At 33.5% G+C, this 22166-nt stretch overlaps 3 protein-coding genes across 3 annotated transcripts; 2 read left to right on the forward strand and 1 right to left on the reverse strand.

The window, feature by feature from the left end:
• The first annotated feature begins 1697 nt into the window (after nt 1-1697).
• Nucleotides 1698-3051, forward strand: LOC114169290 (uncharacterized). Its single transcript, XM_028054375.2, has 3 exons — nt 1698-2271; nt 2363-2535; nt 2633-3051. Exons 1-3 carry the CDS (start codon nt 1708-1710, stop codon nt 2739-2741), a joined length of 846 nt encoding a protein of 281 aa, XP_027910176.1. The 5' UTR covers nt 1698-1707; the 3' UTR covers nt 2742-3051.
• A 9117-nt stretch (nt 3052-12168) lies between these two features.
• Nucleotides 12169-16752, forward strand: LOC114173780 (RNA-binding (RRM/RBD/RNP motifs) family protein). The gene is made up of 6 exons (XM_028058373.2): nt 12169-12967; nt 13074-13132; nt 13461-13530; nt 13656-13781; nt 13870-13998; nt 15879-16752. The coding sequence occupies exons 1-6, from the start codon at nt 12281-12283 to the stop codon at nt 16350-16352; spliced, it is 1545 nt and encodes a 514-aa protein (XP_027914174.1). The 5' UTR covers nt 12169-12280; the 3' UTR covers nt 16353-16752.
• A 2215-nt stretch (nt 16753-18967) lies between these two features.
• On the reverse strand, nt 18968-21493 carry LOC114174283 (SNARE associated Golgi protein family). The gene is made up of 4 exons (XM_028059098.2): nt 21202-21493; nt 19914-20184; nt 19656-19826; nt 18968-19439 (listed from the first exon to the last, which is right to left on the reverse strand). Exons 1-4 carry the CDS (start codon nt 21402-21404, stop codon nt 19314-19316), a joined length of 771 nt encoding a protein of 256 aa, XP_027914899.1. The 5' UTR covers nt 21405-21493; the 3' UTR covers nt 18968-19313.
• Between the last annotated feature and the right edge of the window lie 673 nt (nt 21494-22166).

Consider the following 22166-nt stretch of genomic DNA (forward strand, 5'->3'; position numbering starts at 1 on the left):
TATCGATATAACTACGTCGAGTCCATCACTCTCTCCTACTCTCCCAAAACTACAAATAGAGTCTTCAAGATCAACTCCCACAATCCCTCACCTCTTATCCTTGAGGTCAACTTCTAGAACTCCATCACCTCTTGTCGAAATTTTTGTATTTTTATCTTTTTTTTAAGATTGAAAGTAAAAAAATTATATTTTTTATATATATAATATTATAACATAAATTATTAATATTTGTACGTTGAGTTTTAGTTATTAATTATTATAAATGATTTAGTATATAAAATAATCATTTAATTTGTTTAATTAATCAAATACTTAGAAATATTAATATAGTTAAGTGTTTATATATATATATATATATATATATATATATATATATATATATATATATATTAAAATGCAATTAAAATTAAAGAAAAAACTTATTAAACAAAACAAAAATTTTCATCTCAACTAGCCATGGTGGGCCAATGTGGGCCGAGCCGGACCCGGCCCTATATAAACCTTATATTGTAGATTCACTGTTGTTAAAGCGACCCTCTGTATATCCTTTCTAAATTGACTTCTCAACTCAATTGTCTGTATTTCACACAAAACCATTTTCGCATGAAAACCATTGGAGAACATGGAAAATCACACCCACCATGCCATTACTGCTTTCCTGTCTCTCGGATTTATGTAACCTACAAAACAAAATTTCTTACAACAAATACAATAACCACACCACCAATCTCGCATTACATCTTTCTGCATTTTTCTATCTTTAACATCACAACTTTATTTCTTTAATCATTGCTTTGTTGATTGTATATCTACAACAACCACATATTAATGAATATTTGTATCTATTCTTATAATTTGAACTGAAATTTATCTGTTAAAATCCATATGTAGATGCATTCCTTTTTCGAAGAAATCACTTTTAACTAAAAACAACACAGTTTTATTATAGGGTGGAAAATTGATCCTTAAACTAGTAGTTGCGTTCTATATCTTCGTAAATTACAGAGGATAAAAAGAAATTGCCCCTTAATATATGTGATTAAACATTACCGGAAAAAACAATTAAGAAACACAGAATACATAAACAATCAAACTCTTGTCATTTGTTGACAATTCGACCTTGCTTTCCGCATTCACATGATTGAAAAAAGTGGATGAAGACTTGTAAATTACACTACATTTTGCCCAGTCTTCAGCTACTTCCCGTGCATCTAATTAAGACCCTTTTGAAATCTCTGTAATCTGTATTTTTTAAATCAAAATATCAACCTATTATTTTAATAATCGACTCTATGTATTTATTCCTTGTTTCATTTAATTACAATATCGAAAGTAAAGTTTAAGCAACTAAAACGAATTAAATTTTATTGCATTCCTTAAAGAGTGTGAAAGCGAAATTTAAAGATGCCTTTTCGTGAGTTTAGGAAAAAAGAAACACATTGAATTCTTATACTTGAAAAATCACAAAATTAGTATCAGTAATGAATAGTGTTTTTCTTTTTTAGTTTTACATTTATGAGTATAAATGGTTAAATATACAATTCGGCACCAGGACTGAACGTGCAACCTGACACGTGTCGTAATACAATGCTCACTTGGGTCGGCCTTTCCTCACATCCAACGGCCAATATTCGATCAAATAAAGTACGTTCGTTTAGCAGCACCATTCAACAGGAGATATATAAGGGGGTTCGTCTGCACTTTTAGATGTCAGGGATTGATCGCTCTTTCAACACTCAACCTTTTCAATTTATCAAAACTATGAGAGCTTCTCTCATCCGAACCGGGTCGCTGCCGGTCCAGAACCCGGTTTTCCTTGGTTCACCTCGATGTTCTCTCACGCGCCAAACCTCTTTCCCCGGCGAGAAGAACCACGCGAAATTTTCCCCGATTTCAATGCAATATTCCCACTTCAACGCCCGCAGGGACGCGCCACAGAACGGGATCAACAGAGCTTCATCGGATGGTGCCCTTGAGAATACCGGCGTTCGCCGGAATCTGAACCGCACCGGATCGTGCTCTCCCCGGCCGATCATACCTCACCAAGAACAATTCTTCTCCGACGCCAATTTACACAAACCGAGCTACCTCGGGATCCTACGGGAGGATATGGAATCCGGAGGCGGCGACGGTAGCGATCACGGCGATGCGACTGCCACCGGCGGAAACGGCGGCGAGAGGATGAAAATCGATGCGTACTACGAGGAGATGTTGAAGTTGAACCCGACGGACGCGCTTCTGCTGAGAAACTACGGCAAATTCCTCCACGAGGTGCGTGAAACGTTCCGCAAACATAGCACGATCATTGATTCATTCAAAGAAAACAAAGAGTCAGCGATTTTAATTTTAACCGATGATGCAGGTGGAGAAAGACACGACGAGAGCAGAGGAATATTACGGAAGAGCGATTCTGGCGAACCCTAGCGATGGCGAATTGCTTTCGCTGTACGGAGCGCTAATATGGGAAACGCAGCGAGACGAAGCGAGAGCCAAATCTTACTTTGACCAAGCCATTCACGCTGCTCCTAATGATTGGTATAATCTTAATCTCACATTTTCCCCCATAGCCAAACAGAGAATAACGAAAATAAAAATAGTAATAATAATAACAATTGTTTTATTTTATGCTCAGCACTGTCCTGGGATCGTACGCGCACTTCATGTGGGAAGCAGAGGAGGAAGAGGAAATTAACGGAGGTATGACGGAGAAAACGGGGACGGAGATGATCGCTGCTATATAATTAAGAGTGCCACCTGTTTGTTAATTAGTATATATATATATTCCTAACTAGAGTTTAATGTGAAGGTTACGTTACACGAAAGCAATAAATGGTGTGGTTTGTTTGATCTATGGAACTACACCAGAAGATGAAAGACTGAACTGAAAGTGGTACCTCGCTCAGTCTTTTTCGTTCTACTCGCTGTAACATGTAACTTGTAACTTGTTTGTACATGTAACTATTTTGCGGTATTTTCTTAACATTTATCGTATTAAGTGTATGCAGTTTTAAAATTTTGTTTATATATAAACTGCAAATTTTCGTTATCAAATCTTGGTGGCTGATTAATTAATTGCATCGATTGTTGATATCATTTTGCTCTGGGTTTCATAAGCCTAATTAATATGTAGCTTTATGTTAAAATTTGTCATCCGAACTGTCATTGAATCTAGTGATTCTCTTTCTGTGATGTGCTTGAAATTAGTGTATTTTTAGTTAGAAATTTTGGCTAATCACTTTCGTCGATGTCTTTCTCCAGCCACTTTGTGTGTGTATATTCAGTTCTTAAAATCATCTATATACCGGAATGCTTGAGATTGTTGGAGCTGAGAAGAAACCTGTGTGAATATTTTATGAACAAATTGGAAACGTATTTCTCTGATAACATGCTCTGAGATCTGAGATACAGTCGAGGGAAAGCATGGATTTTGGTGTTAAAAGATAATGGGTTTCTACGTATAGCTAAAATTTTTGTTCTGTTACGAATTTTTCATACAACAAAGATTGAACACGGATTTTCTGACAAGTTGTGATAGCATTATCCCAACCTCCTCTGTTTTGTTAATGGCTCCATGCCTTTTCTTTATGGGCGTAAGCCCGCAGGTCTGCTGAATTATAGTAGGAAAATTTATACCCATGAAGTCCGCCTACAGAGAGTGAGTACAAATTCTATTACAATTTTGAAATACAAAGGAAGAATCGACTATTGTTGATTTTTAATAACGAAAATTATACTTTTGAATTCAATTATTTGACTTTCATTCTTTACTCTTTCTTACGTGCTTTTTCTTACGTGCTTTACTCTGGTAATTGATTCTTTAAAAAAAATATAGATTTAATTACTCAGATGGTATCTACTTTGGTACAGATATGTCAATCTAGTATTTATTTTTAAAAAAGTGTCAATTACATTCAAATTTTTGAAAAAGTGTTTCAATTAGGTCCATTTCAGACGGAGCTGACTAACACCGTTAACGACGTGTCATGTGTCAGTATTTGGTTTTTTTGAATTTTTTTTTAATTTAAAAAAATATTTATTTTAAAATTTTTTGAAAAAAAAAATAAAAAATGTCACGTGTCAGGTCCCTCTGTGTGACACGTGGTATTGTTAGTGTCACGTGTTAGTGTCACACTCAGATGTCATTGTGTTGATTTTGATTTAGTCTCATACGTGTATCTGATTCAATTTTGACTTAATTTTTTTAATAATTAAAATCTATTTTTTATAAAATTAAAAGTAATTAAGTATAACTTTTTTACAAAAATCAAGTATTTGATATTTGTATTAAAATTTAGTGGTAAAAGTTATTTTATTAAGTCATTTTTAATAAAAAAAATAGTATAGCATTCATACAAATAGAAATTTTGGTTTAAAATTAGTAAGAGATAATATTGTTCTATTTTGAAAAAAAAATAATTAACAAAACATGAGTACTTAATAAAAAAGTAATTAATAAAATAATATGTTAAAAAGTAATTTTTAATAAAAATATTAGTAAAACATTTATGCAAATAATAAATTTGGTTTGAAATTGAGAGAAAAAATATAAATATTATTACTTCATTTTGTAATAATATTTATATTTAATTAGTTTTAATCTTATAAAAAATGGATTACAAAAATATTTTAATTATTAAAAAAATTGGGACAAAATTGAATCACATACACATAAGTAGGTACTAAATTGAAACAAAAAGTCATATATAGAGACTAAATTGAAATCAACACAATGACATTTGATAGTGACACTGACACGAGGCATTGTAATGCCACAAACACTAACAATGCCACGTGGCACTCATAGGAACCTGACACGTGACATTTTTATTTTTTTTCAAAAATTAAAAAAAAAACACAAACTAATACGTGACATGTCGTTAACGACATTAGTCAACTTCGTCTTAGAGGGACCTAATTGAAACACTTTTTCAGAAGTTGGGATGCAATTGACACTTTTTTAAAAGCGGGTACCAGATTGACACACATGTACCAAAGTTGGTACCATCAGAGTAATTAAACCAAAAATATAGTACTACATTAATCAATGACCCACCTTAAACCACATTAGAAATAAAGGATAAGATTCAAAGAATGGAAATCATAATATCATTATCTTTTTCATAAACTCATTAAACATGATATAAAAAAAAAAATACATATAATATTAGAGCTATCAAAGTGGGTCAGAACCTGTGGGCCAACCCGGCCTACCATGGGTTTGGGCCGGTTGGATTGAAATTTTTTACCCGGTCCACCAAGAACCCAGCTCACCCGGGTTGAATCCGTGGTGAGTCAGATTGGCCCACCAACCCATATGGTCACACACATTATGTTGGATTTTGCAATGTTGAGCTGTTTTTTTTAACCAAACACATTAGTAGTTTGACAAATGGAAACCTAGTTTCAACTCCAAATAGATAGGATAAATAATATGCTTCTAAGAGATGAAAATGTTGGATTTGTCCATTCAAAACTCTAATATTATAGTTGGATAAGTGACAATAATGCTTTGATCTTAGATAGTAATTTATTTGTTTTTTTTTTTTAAATTTTGGTTTGTATTGGAGTTTAACATTATTTTGGATTGTATTTAGATTGTATTAAAGTTTATTTAAATTTTAATTCGAATTATAATTTATGACTTAAGAAAAAAAATATTTTATTTTAATTAAGTGGACTAATGAGCCAACCCATTTAACCCACTAACCCGTGGTAGGCCGGGTTGGGTTCAAAATTTGTTGACTCGCTTAAAAGTGAGACAGGTTGGATTGACCCACTAAATGATCAATTCGTGATAAGTCGGGTCGGACCGGTCCAAATAACTCATTTTGACAGCTCTATATAATATAAGTTAATATGACAAGTTAAGATAAAAGTTGACCTTAGATTCTTTGTTAGTTTTTTTTTTTTTTGTTTCCATTATTTAACCTTGTAAAATATATATAAGACTTTAACTTTTCTTCTATATTAATTTTTCTTGTCGCCAATATTTGGATTTTGAGTTTGAAAATTACATGAATACGACATAAAAATAATATATTATGAGAATGAAGATTCATTTATCACTATAATAGATTACCATTCCTTTTTTTCCCCTTATAAAATAAAAGTTGACATGTTTCGTATATCCACTAATGTTTTTTCTTGGTTTGTTTGGACTTGGACATTAGTTGTAATTGGCAACCGTCGAGTTCTTCGTTCACTTAAATAAAAATAAAAATAAGACCCAAAAATCTATCGCTTTCTTCACTTTTAGATAGAAGATGTACTCAGATAGTTATCTCGTACTATGATTTTGATAAATACGATACTGATGCTTGCATTTCATACTAACCATGTTTTCAACATAAATTTGTTTTATAACTTTTTCCTTTTTTGTTAGAGTTTCTTAAACAATAAATCAATAATTTTCCACACTTGTTTTTAAATTTTTTAGAAAACTCTAAATTGTTATGTAGGACTATTAATTCGGCAATACTTAATTAGTGTGCATTTAAAATAATTTAATTACTAGTGTTAAGCTTCTCATACCAACTACAAAACAAAGTACTAAACAAATTTGTTAACAACTTAATTTAACGAAAAAAGTTGGCAATACATTGAAAGATGAAAAAAAAAAAGACTTTTAAAACTCTGAAAACTTTGCAAATCATTTATTCTTTCTGTTCTTTAGCACAATTAAATCTTATATAGGTTTTGAATAAAGCAATTATGAATCTGGTAATAGCTTAAATCAAATTTATAAGTCCAATTACAAGATTAATAGAATGAAAAATTAAATGACAAGATTTCTGTTTCGGGTAGGGACCAAGAGCCTACTAAAAGAACCTTTCCAAACTTGCTCTACTCTTCTCTACAACTGTAACTTCAGCAAAATCCACTCTTTAACTCGATCGGCTGGGACAATGATCGGGGTACCTGTCTAAAAGGCTCCGATGCTTAAGTCAGTAATGGACCGATCGGTATACCAGTGTAACTGCCGTAATAAATGCGAATTGAAGATCCTTACCAACCTACCTTTGGGCCCTATTTATAGCTTTCGGGATGGGCCTGTAATTAGGGTTTCTTAATCACGGCCCAATGACCTTTTAATCAAGATTACTGACTCGTTTAACGTTAATGAGTTTGACTTAGGTTATTTAACCGTGCGACCGATGGCCGCTTGGCTGGGTTAATGATATTCTGTTTTTAACAGGCGAAAGATCCGTGTGTATTGTTGATCAACCGACAGATGCGTGTAAGGGACTGCGCGAATCTAAAGAAATTGATCGACCGATCAACCCGATAGTTGATCCACACGCGGGTCCGATTGACCGTTGTGCCATTGGGAGGGGGTTAGAATGTCTGTCGATGACGTTTTACCGATGGACCGATGGGCCGTTGCGGGTTAGAATGTCCCTCGCTGATGTTTTACCGATGGACCGATGGGCCTTTGGGGGTTAGAATGTCCCTCACTGATGTTTTACCGATGGACCGATGGGCCTAAACATGGGTGACTTGTGAGACCGATCAACCAATTGCTTATGGTAGTGACTTGTTTGTGTAACCGTTTGACCGATGGTCTGCGGAATTATTGACCAGGCCGTTCGACCGACAGCTCTTATCGTTGCTCTACGGAGTTTATAGAATCGAGTTCGGTTGGCCGATTGACCGATGGTGTTTTATGTATGATTGGTCGATTGACCTATTGAACGTATAGTACAATTTCTTTACAAAAATTTAGTACAACTAACTGAATTTTAAAAAATTGTAAAAAGTAGTATAAAATTTCAAATCCAACAAATTATATATTTATTTTGAAACTTTAAAAATAATAAAAACCATAATAAAAATAAAATTATATATATATATATATAAGTTATATCAAATATCAAATAAACTGTAACGCCCCATTTAATTAATAACGTTAATTAAAGGAATGTCATGCGAAATAGTATTAGAAACAAAGTCCTGAAATATAGATACTACTCCTAACATTTAACCAAGAGAAGTCTGAATAGAAATTTAGGCACACCAAGATGTCAGTGACCAAAGTGGAGTAAGAGTCTACAATATTCAAAATAATTGCCCAAGGGGGGCAGACAAGTACATGGGCTACAACCCTAAAAGAATCTTGGATAGCGGAATCCAACCCAAAGCTACGCAGCGGAGCCTCCATCACCCTGATGACCACAGGTAGTTCTCGCATTTGCTCACATCAACAAGTTGATGATCATCGCAAAAAGAGAAAAACCACACATACAGAACACACAACAAACAAACAAAAAGGGTAAGCTAGAGTATAAAACAATTATCATGCAATCACATGCTATTTCACAATCCAAGTAGTATATGTCATCCAAACATGTTATGACTCCTCAAGCAATACGCTAGACTCGACACGACTCCTCCGGATACATATAATCTAGTCGGATTCAGCGGATGCTTGCACTTGTGGTGGATATCTCTACTCACCTCGGAGCTGCTCACCCCCGAGCTAAATGTTACAAGTGTTACAATGTCTCAATCCCCCACACACAAGGTTAGCCCTTAGTGAGTTTCAGGCCTTTGCTACTCTCACCACAAGAGTCAGTCCGCTCTAAGTGAGACTAACTGACTCCTTAGAGTGTCAGGATGCAACCTTACCTTGAGTCCTTACCAAATTATATAAACGGGGCACCACCATGAACTCCCACTAACAGGGGTCATGGAATTACGTCTCGACCACTAAAACACTACCATGAGGTCTCACCTAGAGGCTCATGGAATTACGCACTGACACAGACCAAACATACTCAATCAATAAAGTAATATTTATCACACATATAAGTCTCATACCAACCTTTATAACCATTCCTCATTCATATTCCATGTTGAATCAATAACAACTCATCCTTCCCAAATCCACCAATATAGAATTGTACCTCATGCTAATACCATGTCAAAATTCACCACTTCTTACCCATGAATCATTCCATATCTCATATCAAATCCATACCCAACTCATCATACTCAATCCATGCATATAGAATTTTATCTCATATCAATACCATGCCATTTTCATAACCAACCATTTCATGTTCATTTCATACCAAGAATTATCCAAAATCATCATTCACATCTCATACACCCTCTCACACATGCATATTCATTCACCTCATGCCATTATATAATAACTCAATCAAATACATGCCAAAAATCTAAGAACAGAGAAAACATCAAACCAGGACACACTCTCGCCTAACTCTTCGCTCAGGCTGAAGGGTCTTGCTCAGGCGAAAGGGACTCTCGCTCAGGCGAGCTCCCTTCGCCTAGGCGAGAGCTCGAAAAGAGGAACAGGGAGCATTCGCCCTAGCTCACTTAGGCGAGCTCTCCTCGCCTAAGCGAGACATCAACTCGCTCAAAACAAGGATGACCCACCTGAGCGACAGCTCGCACAAAAGGCCTAGGCGAGCCTCTGCCAGTCTCGCTTAGGCGAGCCTGGGCGAGATTACCAGTTCTCGTCCCTATTCTCACCTGCAGCAATCACATTTCCACACCCAAACAATCACGCAAGGCATCCCACATATTCACAACAACGTATAATCTATACAAACACCAAGCAGACTTAAAACAGGCCAAAAATGATTGAAAACTCGAAACCCTATCTTCCCTTACCTGAAAATAAGCTAGCGGAAAGTTTCGACACTTAAGCGAATGAGCACTACAACTTTAGGAGCAGGTTTAAGAGGTGAGCGGAAGGAAGAGGTTGAACTCAGTTGAACTTGGATAAATCCCCAAACCCTAGCAGAGCGTTTTGTTGAGAAAGAGAGAGTGTGAGGGAACTGTGTTTGCAAGAATGCAACAGTGAGAGGGGATTTGGCTGCCTTAAGGGCCTTGGATACCCTATGGGCCAACCCTTAAGCCCATTAGATTAAGGACAACCCTTTAAAATTATGTCAGAATAAAAAGGAGGGTTTTACATAAACTGTGAAAATATAAAATTAAAAAATGTATAATAAAACAATTTGTTACTAGTAAATAAAAAAGAACTTAAGAACTGAAAATTCAAAGTATGTAAATATAATTAATGTACAATTAAACTATACATATAATATGTTATCACAACCAAATAATAACACCTATTGTATTATAGGTTTCACAGTATACTTATAGACTTAAATCATCGGATATATTAGAAGTTATGTATTTGTCATGGAACTTCATACATGATTATAACAAAAATCTTGATTCCACTTGGTCCAAAAATTAAATTTCTCATGATAAGATAAGTTTAACATATGACTTTTCCATAAAAAATGTTTCACTTTAAATCTCATTGTAAGAACCTCCTTTAACTCACATCATCTATTATAATACTTTAAGGAGGTTCGTAAGTCTAGTAAAATTTACAATGACTTCTCACTAATAAACACGTATCCATATTTAATACATAATACTAAATAACAAGTATTTGCACTTTCCCTTTAGAAGCACAAACCTCGTGCAAAAATACAATTTTCAATAATTTCATCTTTTCATTACATCCCTTAACTTTCATACTCTTAACAACATCACTTTTCCATAAAATCATGAACACTAAGAACTCATCCTTCACTTTTCATTCATACAATTCATATAATATTCAATGATAGTATTTTTATTAAGTATATACAAATAACGAAATGTATTTCTCTAATTGTATACATCTAATTGACAATCCCAATGGTCAAAATAAAGAATCACATATTTAGGATCTGACGTCAAAATTTCAACTTCATCCAATGGTTAACGAAGTGAAAATTTTAATTTTTCTGAAATAGGAACACGAACTCGCCAAGCTAGAGGTTAACTCACCTAGCAAGTAAATCTCCCCTACTTGTTTGAAAAACTTCGATTTGACACCCACTTATGAAACTAGGCTTTCCTAACAAGAAAGCCTCCCTTGCCTTCTTACCAAACTCAATTTTGACACAACGCTCAACAAGTGATTGGTCGTCTAGCGAGTTTGAATAAACCAAATGTGAAGTTTCACAAAAAATGCAATACCCCATCCGAAATAGAATACTTTTCTTCTTTACACAAGTCAAAACATGACCAATTTCCTTAATAGTGACTCATTGGAACTAAGAGTACTACTTCACAATACTAATTGTAAAAAACTCATAAACCAAATTAATCATTCAAGCACAAATTACAAACTCAACCAAACTCCACACCAATCAAAACAATAATTGAAGACATACCAATTTAACAATCCAATGACAAATTCACCTTACACTCAATTTAGACGAGATAAAACAAATGGTTCAAAAATAATAACTTTTGTTACCTTAGATTAAAATGTCATTTTTTTAAAAGTTGCTCCTTAGAGCTCTATGTTAAAACAAATGGTTCAAAAATAATATTAGTTTTACTTACTTTAGTTAAATTGTCATTTCTCTCACGATTGATTCTTAGAATTTTATTTCTCACATGATAACCTAACTAGATAAAAAAAAACTTGTAAATCTAAGCGTATTATCATGATCACAAAACAACAAATATCCACTTTAAACATATTTGAATCATATGCATTGTATATCACACGTGTAAACTCAAAGAACTAAAACTACATTAAAAAAAATATAAAATGAATTTACTCAGTTATTCTCTATAATCGGATGAATATCTATAACTCTTCGTCAGAAACAATCTTATGGTCATTGATCTTTAATATTCAAAATAATTAAAATTGAGATTAAATATCTAGAAGTAATATAAAAAAAAAAGTACAAAGATGGTAATTTTTTTTTCTTAAAAAAAGAGTTTGGCTAAAATAAAATCCATTTATAATCTTAAACTTTTACGATTAAAATATTTTCTATTGTCCTTTTCCTTTTAAAAATCATCATTACTCTTAAGATATTTTTCAGATTCTCACAAAAGAAAAACACTAAATTACAATAAAAATTATTCATAAATATAAAACATAATTTATATGTTTAAAAAAACTTTATTATAAATTACCCTATATATATATATTTATCAGAAGTATAATCATATAAAATAAAAATTCATTTTTACCCAAAAAAATAAAATACTTGTTAATTAATTAATATTATTAATCATTGAGACATCCTTAGTTGTTAGAAAATAGGAATTATAATATTTGTTTTCAAGTCTTTTTGTGTGTGCAAAAATATATTCGAACTTTCCTACATACTAAATGCTTTACTTTCACCTTCTTCCGCCTTAAACTTATTTAGGGTTTCTTCCCAAACTCTCTTCTTTCTTGAACAATTATTCACCGATATCCTATTCCTTCCAATTCAATTCACCAATGGGCAAGAAGAAACCCAAGGACCCGCAACAAACTCTTCAAACCGACACCGATCCACCCCCTTCCAGCATTTTCAACAAGCTCTTTGGCAACGCGCCGGAACAGGGCACCGCAACCGCTGCCTCTCTATTTTCCGACGACAACCCTTTTCGGAGAAAACCTGCTCCACTTTCTGACACAACCAACCAAGCTCACATCCCTAACAACGGCGACGCCGAGAACCGCGATGCCGGCGACGAGAAAAAACGCAAGAGGAACAAAGAGAAAATTCCGGCCCTTGATCCAGTTTCTGTAACCGATGTTTTGGATAGCTCGGAGAAGAAGAGGAAACGAGGTTCTGATGAAGGAAGAGAAGGAGGCCTTGAGTTGGGTGCAGAAGCAATTGGGAAAAGAAAGAGAAAAAGGGACGAGGTTGAAAGAGAGTGGGAGGAGAAGAGATATGGGCCGGTGGATGAAGTTCAAAAGGAAGGGATTGAGAGTAAAACTGTTGGGAACAAGAGGAAGACATTGGATGATCCAGCTGATACGATGGTTGCAAAGGAGGGTTTTGATGACGAAGATAAGCTTTTGAGGACTGTCTTTGTTGGGAATTTGCCTCTCAAGGTGAAAAAGAAGATTCTGTTGAAGGAGTTTAAAAAGTTTGGTGAGGTCGAGTCTGTGAGGATTCGTTCTATTCCTTTACAAGATGTAGGTTTTCCTCTTCTTTTGTGTGAGTTTGTTTGGTACGAGGTTTTAATTTTTTTTATTGGAATGATAACTTCATGCTTTTTGTTCTTCTTTCGTGGTGAACCAGACCAAGAAACCTAGAAAGGGAGCTATCCTTGCGAAGAAAATAAATGATGCCGGAGATAGGTAATTTTCTGAATTGTTGATGGTTTGTTTGTGAATGCGGTTATTTTTTATGACATTTATTTTGAAATGATTCCATGGATTCTTTAGAAAGGTAAAACCGGTTTGTTTTTGGCTTCGAGAAATCATTCATTATGTTTGTTTTTATTTATTTCATTCTAAGGAGAACTACAAAAGCTCCTTTCATACATTTTATTTTGCAAATAGGTATAGGTTTCTTCCGGTGGTTTTAGGTGACTTGTACTGAGTCTAATAACAATAGAAGCCTTTTCTGTTTAGAGGATGCTTTTTATCCGTTTCTAACACACAAATGTTGTATTTTTTTTGGCAGTGTACATGCATACATTGTTTACAAAACCGAGCAATCGGCACAGGCTTCTTTGTCTCACAACATGTCACTGGTATGCCCTTGGCTCTCAAAGTTGAGGTGGATTGGATCAAATATGCTGTTTACCTTGTATTTCTTTTTGTTGGAATGTTAGTAGTTGACTTTTTTAAATATTATTGTGTAATCATCTGGTTGTAGGTCGAAGGAAATCACATTCGTGTTGATAGGGCATGCCCACCCCGCAAGAAACATAAAGGGGAAAGTGTTCCTCTTTATGACAACAAGAGAACTGTTTTTGTGGGCAACCTCCCATTTGATGTGAAGGTGTGTTTCGAAGAGATAATTTTATATTCGAGGCCATAGAATTGTGTTATTGTTGTCTAATAGATCTATAATATGATCCTTTGTACAGGATGAAGAGCTTTATCAGTTATTTTGTGGCATATCCAACCTGGAATCAAGTGTAGAAGCTGTCAGAGTTGTTCGAGATCCTCATCTTAATGTTGGAAAGGGTATTGCTTATGTGCTATTTAAAACAAAGGTGTGTTCAGGGGCCTGAATAGTGCATTTTTCATATACTTTCTTAGTATAGGCTCTTTTCATATTTAGTTCAAGTATTTTATAGTTGATGTTCTTGTGTGCCTTGCTTTTGGTGAAATTATTGGGGTCTTTGTGGTTGACAAGGCCATAGAGACCATTTTTTTTGTTTGTATGATTTCTTTTGGAATTGCTTGTTATCTATTTCTGAAAAGGAGATACTTTTGTGCTATAGATTGCCTTGTTTCGATTGTTTGTTTACCTACCTGTGTGTGTTACGGGTTGGTGCTTTATATTTTATAGCATGTCTTTTGTTTAACTAGGTACATACATGTCATTTTCATAAAATACCTTGTTTCAACGAGTTTAGTATTAGTTAGACTTAGAGACTCTGATATTTTGGTGGAGTGATGCATTATGCCTCAGGCCATTGTTGATATACTGCTGCTGTGTTTTGAGTTAGTAGGAGAAATAGCTGTCAATGGTTCCTTCCTGCTGCTACTGTTACTGTCATTCATTCACCGGGCAAAATCCCATATTTAAAATCTTGTTTTAATGCATCATTAATAAGCCATTTCGTGGTATTTTTGCGTTTTCGTGATGTTTTAAATCAGAACAACTCGTATGTTTCTGATTTGTGAAACCAAACACCTTGCACCGAGCAACTTCTGGCAGTGTTTTTGGTCACTCCTTTATGTGTCACTGCACTATTTTCTTTATCTGTTCATGTGCTCAGCTATGTAGAGAGGTCTCTGTCCTCTTCCCCATCTCAGCATACCTGTTTCCTTCTTTTTTTTTCTTGCTGAGTGGCAGGATAGTCTCACCTGCTCTGTTTTCTTAAGGTGTTGCCCTACCTTTAAAAGAGGTCTTTATTTTTTATTTTTTTCCTTTTTATGTTCCTTGGCTTCTGTTGTTACCAAATAACTGCATTCCATGAAGAGGCATTGATTTTTTAGTATTAATAAATTATAAATTTGTCTAGTTATTTTCTTATTTTTGCAACAGTCATCTTACATAGAAATACAACTTAATTGGTATGTCTGTTATCTCAAAGTAGAAGTTATCTTGCATTGGGTTATCCCGTTAGCTGGCTGTTGTGTACTGCATTTTAATTCCGCATGATTTAAGCTCTGTTTACGTGTGTCCGATTACATTAGTCCACAACTCCACATTCTTGTAAAGCTCACTAAGTTGTGACCATGCAGATATGACGAGATCATACAAGTTTAGATTGATGAATGATATAAACTCGGTATATTGTTACATAGTGTTTGGAAATCCCCCAGATTACAACACTGCAGAAAGCTCTCAGTGCCCTTTGCCCCTTATAAATGACAACATGATCTGTCAACCTCCCTTCAATTTTTTAGGCAATTTGTACTAATCTTCTCTTCTCAGCCCTACAATCCAACAAAGATCAACAACTAACTCTCTCGCCCACTTGCATAAGTTAAAAACCCTATGATATTGTCATTAACAGACCTATGAGTGACACCTTATTCTGCACGTAAATTCAATGAATTGAAATCCATATCTGTAGTCCAATATCTGTGGCGAGGACTTCTGGCCTTCTAAGTGCGGTTTATTGTATGAAGACAGAATGAACATTTTAGGGTTTCTTGTGTTGATTACGACTTTGTAAATGAACTGTTACTTCATTAGATTTATACTGCTAATTCTTCAAATTTACTGGTATAAAGTCACAGTGTCGTGTTGGTATTCAAAATGGTGTTTGATTGGTTGTGAATTTAGACATGTTAGGTTGTTATTAGAGGTAGTGTTATTGCATTCAAAATAAACGTGCCATAAAGAATGTTCAAACTTCTTTCATGTCTATAGACCCATATGTCAATAAATTATTAAAGTTTTGTTTTGTAAATGCAGGAAGCTGCTAAATTTGTTATTAAGAGAAGGAACTTGAAGCTTCGAGACAGAGAGTTGAGACTCTCTCATGCCAAAGAAGATGCTACCCCATCTAAAAGGCCAAACCCATCGTCAACACAAGGTCATACCCCTTCTAAAAGGCCAAACAGATCATCAACACAAGCTCCTGGTACTCCTGCAAAGAAATTTTCAGTGGCTTCACGGTCTCCTTCTAGCAGTGTTAACAGATCAAACAGAAAAGGCAATGCATCTTATCAGGGTCTACGTGCAACCAAATCAGATGTGCAGAAGAAAAGCCAGGGTGGAGAAAAGCCAAAACAACGCCTGACAAAGAGACCTTCAGTGGCTGCCAGAAAGGCTAAAGCAAAATTGCAGGAGAGTGGTGCACAAAAACAAGCAGGGTTAAAACGCAAGCTTGATACTCGTACTCCAGACAGCACCATGCGTAATAAGAAAGTAAAAAAGAACAGGTAGCTTGTTTCTTATGCGGGGATTATTTAGTTCTCTGGTTAGACCTTAGCTATAGCTTGTTTCTCCATAGTTAGAGCTTAGCCATGGAGAAGAAGATTTTGTAGCATGGATTCAAGGCAATGGGAGATTTCTCTTATAGTTCTCAGTGGATGGACTTGGCACATTTGATGGTGACTCATGAAGATGAATCAAGAAATCAATGGACAGGGATTTAACTTTGTCTCGTCATTTATTATTTTAAATTTGATATGTAACTTTAGTTTATAGTGTGCTTTCATTGGTAGGTTGTAATTTTCAACTTTATGCCTGGTTATAGGCTTTTCTGCGTGCCCCCTACCTTTGGAAGGAGCATTTTTCGATTCTTTCACGACAACTTTTTTTAATTATATTGTTTTATACATTATTATTGGGCAGAGTTTTTTTTTTTTTTTTTGTCATTTTATTAACTGGGTTGGTAACATGGTGGACGATGAAATGTATCTGTCATCTATGGTCATCTATGGGAGAATTTATTTATTTTTCTTTGGTTTCTCATTAAAATTTTGTAACTATATATGGTTTTAATGTTGGATAAAATAGTAGATGGTCAATTTTAATATTGAATTGTTTTAATATAATGAACTTAAATCATATTATTCTGAAATGATTTTCAATTATTATCTAAAAATCATTAACTAAGTAATTTTTTTTTAATTTAATACAAATAAAATAATAATATATTTAATTTTTATGCGATAAATTGTTTATAGTTTAACATTATATTTTTATTGAAAGTAATTATAATTTACTTATACACTTAAAATTAGATTATTTCACAGTATACTTTTGAATGATTGTAGAATTATTTATTTTTTAGTTTGTTACAATTAAGAATTTTTATGAGAAAGAAAATAACTCTCTATCTTCATTTAAAACCAATATAAACCAATATAAAATGATAAATATAATTTTGGTTCCAAATTAATATTATAGCTAATAATAAAACTACATAAAATATCGAAAAATGTCAGATTTAAAAATAAATAAATAAAATTAAACGAATTTATACAATTTAACTCTATTACTTTTTTAGTTTTAAATTTATAATATGGAAAGAAAATAATCGTGCATATCATTTTAATATATTATTATTAACTTTATGTTTACAAATAAAATTCCAATTTATGATGCATTGAAAATTTTATCTTATTATATAAATTGTTATAATATCTAATTTAATTCATATATTATTTGTAATAAAAATAAAATATGAAAACTAAATTGTTGAAAGATAAAAATAGTATATAATTATTTATTTATATCAAACAATAAATATATCATTTAGTTAAATTTTGCAACTAAAACATCTATTTATTTTAACTTTAAATAATTTTTATCTTAATTAATTTTTTAACATTAATCAAACTTAAATTTATCAACTTTTATCCAAACAAATACTAATTTGTAATTCAGTTAAGTTACATTTATTTTTTATTTTTTACTTTACCAATCCAAAGAACAATTAGGACATTGACCCGTTCCCTTGATCTGTGAATAAATATGAAACAATATTCTATTGCATTGTAATAAACCTATGACGGTTTAAGGTCCAAACACATAAAATTTTTACTTTTTTTATTAATATATTCTTATTAAATTAATTAATATATTTCTATTAAATTAAATTATATTTTATTATGAGTGATTTTTAATTTGTACAATAAATTATTTTATTAACAGAAAAATATCTCATACTTATATTTATGTATGTTTTAAATTCTCAAAATTAAAACATATTTTAACTTCAATAATTTTATTAGTAAATAAAAATACTATTTTTAAATTTATTTTAGACTTTTTCAAATTGCCCTAATCAATTGACCCGCATTAAAGTTATTTTCTTCTGAAGCTATTGAAAACCTAGAAAGCATTAAAACCCTAAAAAGCTTAGGTGCAACGACAATAAAATGTCACCATTTCATATTGATAAGGGTGTGTTCTAGAATGACTACATTTATAAGTTTTGTCTACATGGGACTTGGGTTTGTTTTTCCCTACCTTGTAGGTTATGCTTGTCCGCAAATTTGCAATGAAGAATGTATTGAGATGAGTGGAAGTAAAGAAGCATTAGAATATGCAATTTTCTAACATAATGAACAACTCTCATTATTCAATTGTATTTTTCAATCACAGAAGATTGCCATTGTCATCTCACAATTATATTATTCTCAGTTCCCAACTTGCCGGAGGCAGTATTCAACTTTATGAACAAGTCACATTCAGGTTTAAATTTTAGGTATAAAAAATACATATAGATAACACTTTTAACACATTCTTCAATTCATCATTTGATATTTTGTTTAATACATAGTATACATTCCAAAACTCAATTCTTGATTGAGAAGAAAATGAGTTGGTTCAAGTATAAAGATTAATTTTACTTGAGAGAGTGTGAACTTTTAAAATATTTAGCATAGTAGTAACCCATGCTTACACACTTTTCTTCACGGTTGGCGCAGTAGGTTCCATATCCTACCTGCCCCCAAAATGCACATGATGCATTGATTTCATGTACTTTAATTGATTGCAAAACGAAAGACTGGGAAAGTGAAAGAGTGATGATTGATGTGTAACCAAAATGATGGGAAAGATGAAGAGAACTTCTTTTTGTGCATGTAAACATCGACAAAATAACTACCATTCAATAAGTGAATGTTTTACACATATCAATTCGTGAACAATGTACATAACTAATTCAGCCAATCGTCGTTTCTTGCCACTAGCATAGATCCGACCAGTCATATATGCTTGTCTTGAACTACTGCAGCATTTGGAATAATCTATTTGCAGAGAATCACAATGAAATTGCCTTTTTTTTTTTGGTTTTTGTTTTTTTCTTTTGGAGATCTGTACAAATACTGAACTGATATTAGCTGTCAGGAGAACAAGGCCATCATACAGCAATGATTCTTGGCCTATAAAATGCTATGATTCGTTCTTGCTCATTAATGTGGGTGTAACCGACACAACACCAATGAGGAACAACGTTGCAACTGAGTTGAAATCATAAAGATCCCCCATGGATTTTAACTCCCCAAGAGCTAACCCAGCCTGCATAACAAAACCAGAAACTCAAATGCAATCAGAGACAACTCAGATATTCATTAAGATACATTTTCTCTCTCTCTCTCTCTCTCTCTCTCTCTCTATTAGAATCACACCATTAATACATTTCACTCTTCTCTGTCCTCTTTTTGTATACTTGTTGTAATATTTATTGTGCAAATAACATTTCCAAATATGAAATGTTTTTGGTAGGCCACGTACCTTGACAGTGACATAAGCCGCAGGTATGAGTCCAATAACAGTTGCAAAGAGGAAGATATGATAAGGCACATCCACAATTGGTGAAGCAAAATTAATAAATGTATTGGGCAAGGTTGGAGTCAATCTCAGAAAAAGCATGTAGTTCAACAAACTCTTTCTTCTTCTAGCCACCTATGATACAAACAAGTAACTTTTTCAGTTCCATGTAAATATTGGATCAAAACCAATGTGGTGGGAAAGATGAAACATAAAACAAACCTGGGTTTGGAAGAATTTCAACTTGTCAGGCCAGAGGGATGAGAGAATTGGACGTCCAATCATTTTAGACAGGAAGTAGCATGAAGAGGCTCCTGCTGTAGCAGTGAACACGACCAGTGCCATTCCTTTAAAGACTCCAAAGAGTGCTCCAGCAAGCAATGACATGAAAACAGTCCCTGGAATCATGAAAGTCTGCATGAAAATATATACCACGCAGTACCCCACCAAGACTTGTGCAGTGTAGTCACTTGTATAGCTCTCAAGGTTATCTCTACAAAAATAAATAAAACTTTGTATTATACTCAACTTCCTGTTCTACATTCAGGATCCACCAAATTCCCTTTTCTACACAAGCACAAACATTTTTAAAACATAGGAGAAATTACATACTATCCACTCATTGGAATGAAATGCATAGTTAATAGACTATCTCAAAGCATAGAACATTCCGTCAACAACAACAATAACCATAACGTTGCACCAAGGTTCATCCTCAGTCAAATACAGTGGAACAATAAGAAAACATATTGCTTGATCTCAGTCAAAGTCCCACAGCTGAAGAGTTGGTCGGTGTTGCAAATTGCAAGTTGCAACTATTTTTTTATTTAAAGATGGAAACAAGTTTATCAGAAAATAGAAAAAAAGATTATTACAAGTTAGAACCTAGGACTAACTGCAAACTGAGCCAAAGTGTTGTCAACTGAACCCTAGGATAGCACGTGAACCTTCAATTAATATACACTCGCAACTTGCAAGATGCCAGTTTGTTGACTCAAAGCAAAAACCTCGATTAATTTATTAACAATAAGAAACCTAATATTCTCATGTACTCCATCCAAGCTGCGGGATCCCTCAAGACTCAAACACCCTTTTCAGATCTGCTTTTCAAAGGGATAGAACAGAGAAAAGGAAGAGAAAGAAAATAAATAAATTAAAATAACCTAATCCTATTTACACAGAATCCTTATAAACAGCATTCCCAAATCACGATTTTAATTAATCATCATGATTGGACCGAAATCACGGTTCCGGGTCAGATCTTTTAAACGAAATAAACCAGATTTGACAATTAGAACATTCATTTAAACATCAATGAATTTTGCGACAAACTAATCATCATTAAATTGATAAAAACCGCATCTTGTACCGCAGAGAAAACACCCAATAAGAAAACAGAGAAGAAAGGGGAATCCCAACAACGAAAACGAAGTAAAGGTTGGTCTTTTTCTTTGGTTTTGAACATTCACGTGTAAAATAACAGAAAAGGGAATGTCGGTTGGAACATTACCGAAGGAGTTTAAGGTCTTGGAGGGTGCGGGGGAGCTTCAGAAAGCTATAATCGGAATCGGGCATGGTTAGGTACACGCCGGCTAGACCCACCGCGAAAATCAAAGCCACCGTTGAAACCACCGTGGTTTCCCAAAAGCTCAACGGAAACTTGGACGGCGTTGGCACGGATTGCTCCACAACCGTCGTCTTTGCACCCTCCATCTCCTGCTCTCTTTCCTTCTCTTCTCTGCCTTATCTTGAGGAGAGAGAGAGAGAGAAAGACAAGAGTTTCACAGAGACAAAGAATATTGGTGGTTGGAGGAGTATATGTATATCAAAGGAACCAATCAACTAACTCGTATTTTTTTTTATTCATATTTTTATATGTAACAAAAAATAATTATTATCTGGTTTTATTTTAACTTACGAACAGATAGTTAACCACTTTGATCAAAATTGAATTTCCATTTGAAATATTATCAAATCCAAATTTATCCTTTTTGATCAAATTAGCTTCGTGAAAATACAAATTCAAACACTTGACAAATATATAAAACCAGTCATGTTCATTTAAGTTAAGTTTATATTTATTTGGATTTTTTAGGCTTAATCACTTTTTTTTCTAAGGTGTTTTTTTTATTTATCTCATTCTATTAAATTAATAGTAACAATATTACTATAATAACATAAAAATGTGACCAAATTAAAAATGTTATTAATCATTTTGACAAAATGCTTAAAAGATTGTTTATGAGAGGTTTTAGATAAGGGTGAAGTTTTGAAAAAGGTTTCCTATTTCAAAATAACCAACAGAATTATTGGTTAGTACGTATCTCTCCAAGAAAAAGCAATATTTAATTCATTAATCGAATAACAATGGTAACTTGTAAGTTAGATTAAAAAAATAAAAAACAAATTGTGCAGGTGCATGTGGGTCCCATAAAACAGCCCAAATATAGTTTATCCCACATGGTACTGTTTTAT

Source organism: Vigna unguiculata, chromosome 2, assembly GCF_037176805.1.
Source record: "Vigna unguiculata cultivar grain cowpea cultivar isolate G323 ecotype 2 chromosome 2, ASM3717680v1, whole genome shotgun sequence".
NCBI lineage: Eukaryota > Viridiplantae > Streptophyta > Magnoliopsida > Fabales > Fabaceae > Vigna > Vigna unguiculata.

Bases quoted from the DNA above. Each gene is read 5' to 3' on its own strand.
- LOC114169290 (XM_028054375.2), top strand. From the start codon at position 1,708: ATGTCAGGGATTGATCGCTCTTTCAACACTCAACCTTTTCAATTTATC. The intron at 2,272-2,362 runs GTGCGTGAAACG...CCGATGATGCAG, and splicing joins ACGGCAAATTCCTCCACGAG to GTGGAGAAAGACACGACGAG. The intron at 2,536-2,632 runs GTATAATCTTAA...TTTTATGCTCAG, and splicing joins CACGCTGCTCCTAATGATTG to CACTGTCCTGGGATCGTACG.
- LOC114173780 (XM_028058373.2), top strand. From the start codon at position 12,281: ATGGGCAAGAAGAAACCCAAGGACCCGCAACAAACTCTTCAAACCGAC. The intron at 13,133-13,460 runs GTAATTTTCTGA...TTTTTTTGGCAG, and splicing joins ATAAATGATGCCGGAGATAG to TGTACATGCATACATTGTTT. The intron at 13,782-13,869 runs GTGTGTTTCGAA...TCCTTTGTACAG, and splicing joins ACCTCCCATTTGATGTGAAG to GATGAAGAGCTTTATCAGTT.
- LOC114174283 (XM_028059098.2), bottom strand. From the start codon at position 21,404: ATGGAGGGTGCAAAGACGACGGTTGTGGAGCAATCCGTGCCAACGCCG. The intron at 20,185-21,201 runs GTAATGTTCCAA...TTATTTTTGTAG, and splicing joins CAAGACCTTAAACTCCTTCG to AGATAACCTTGAGAGCTATA. The intron at 19,827-19,913 runs GTTTGTTTTATG...TTTGTATCATAG, and splicing joins TGAAATTCTTCCAAACCCAG to GTGGCTAGAAGAAGAAAGAG.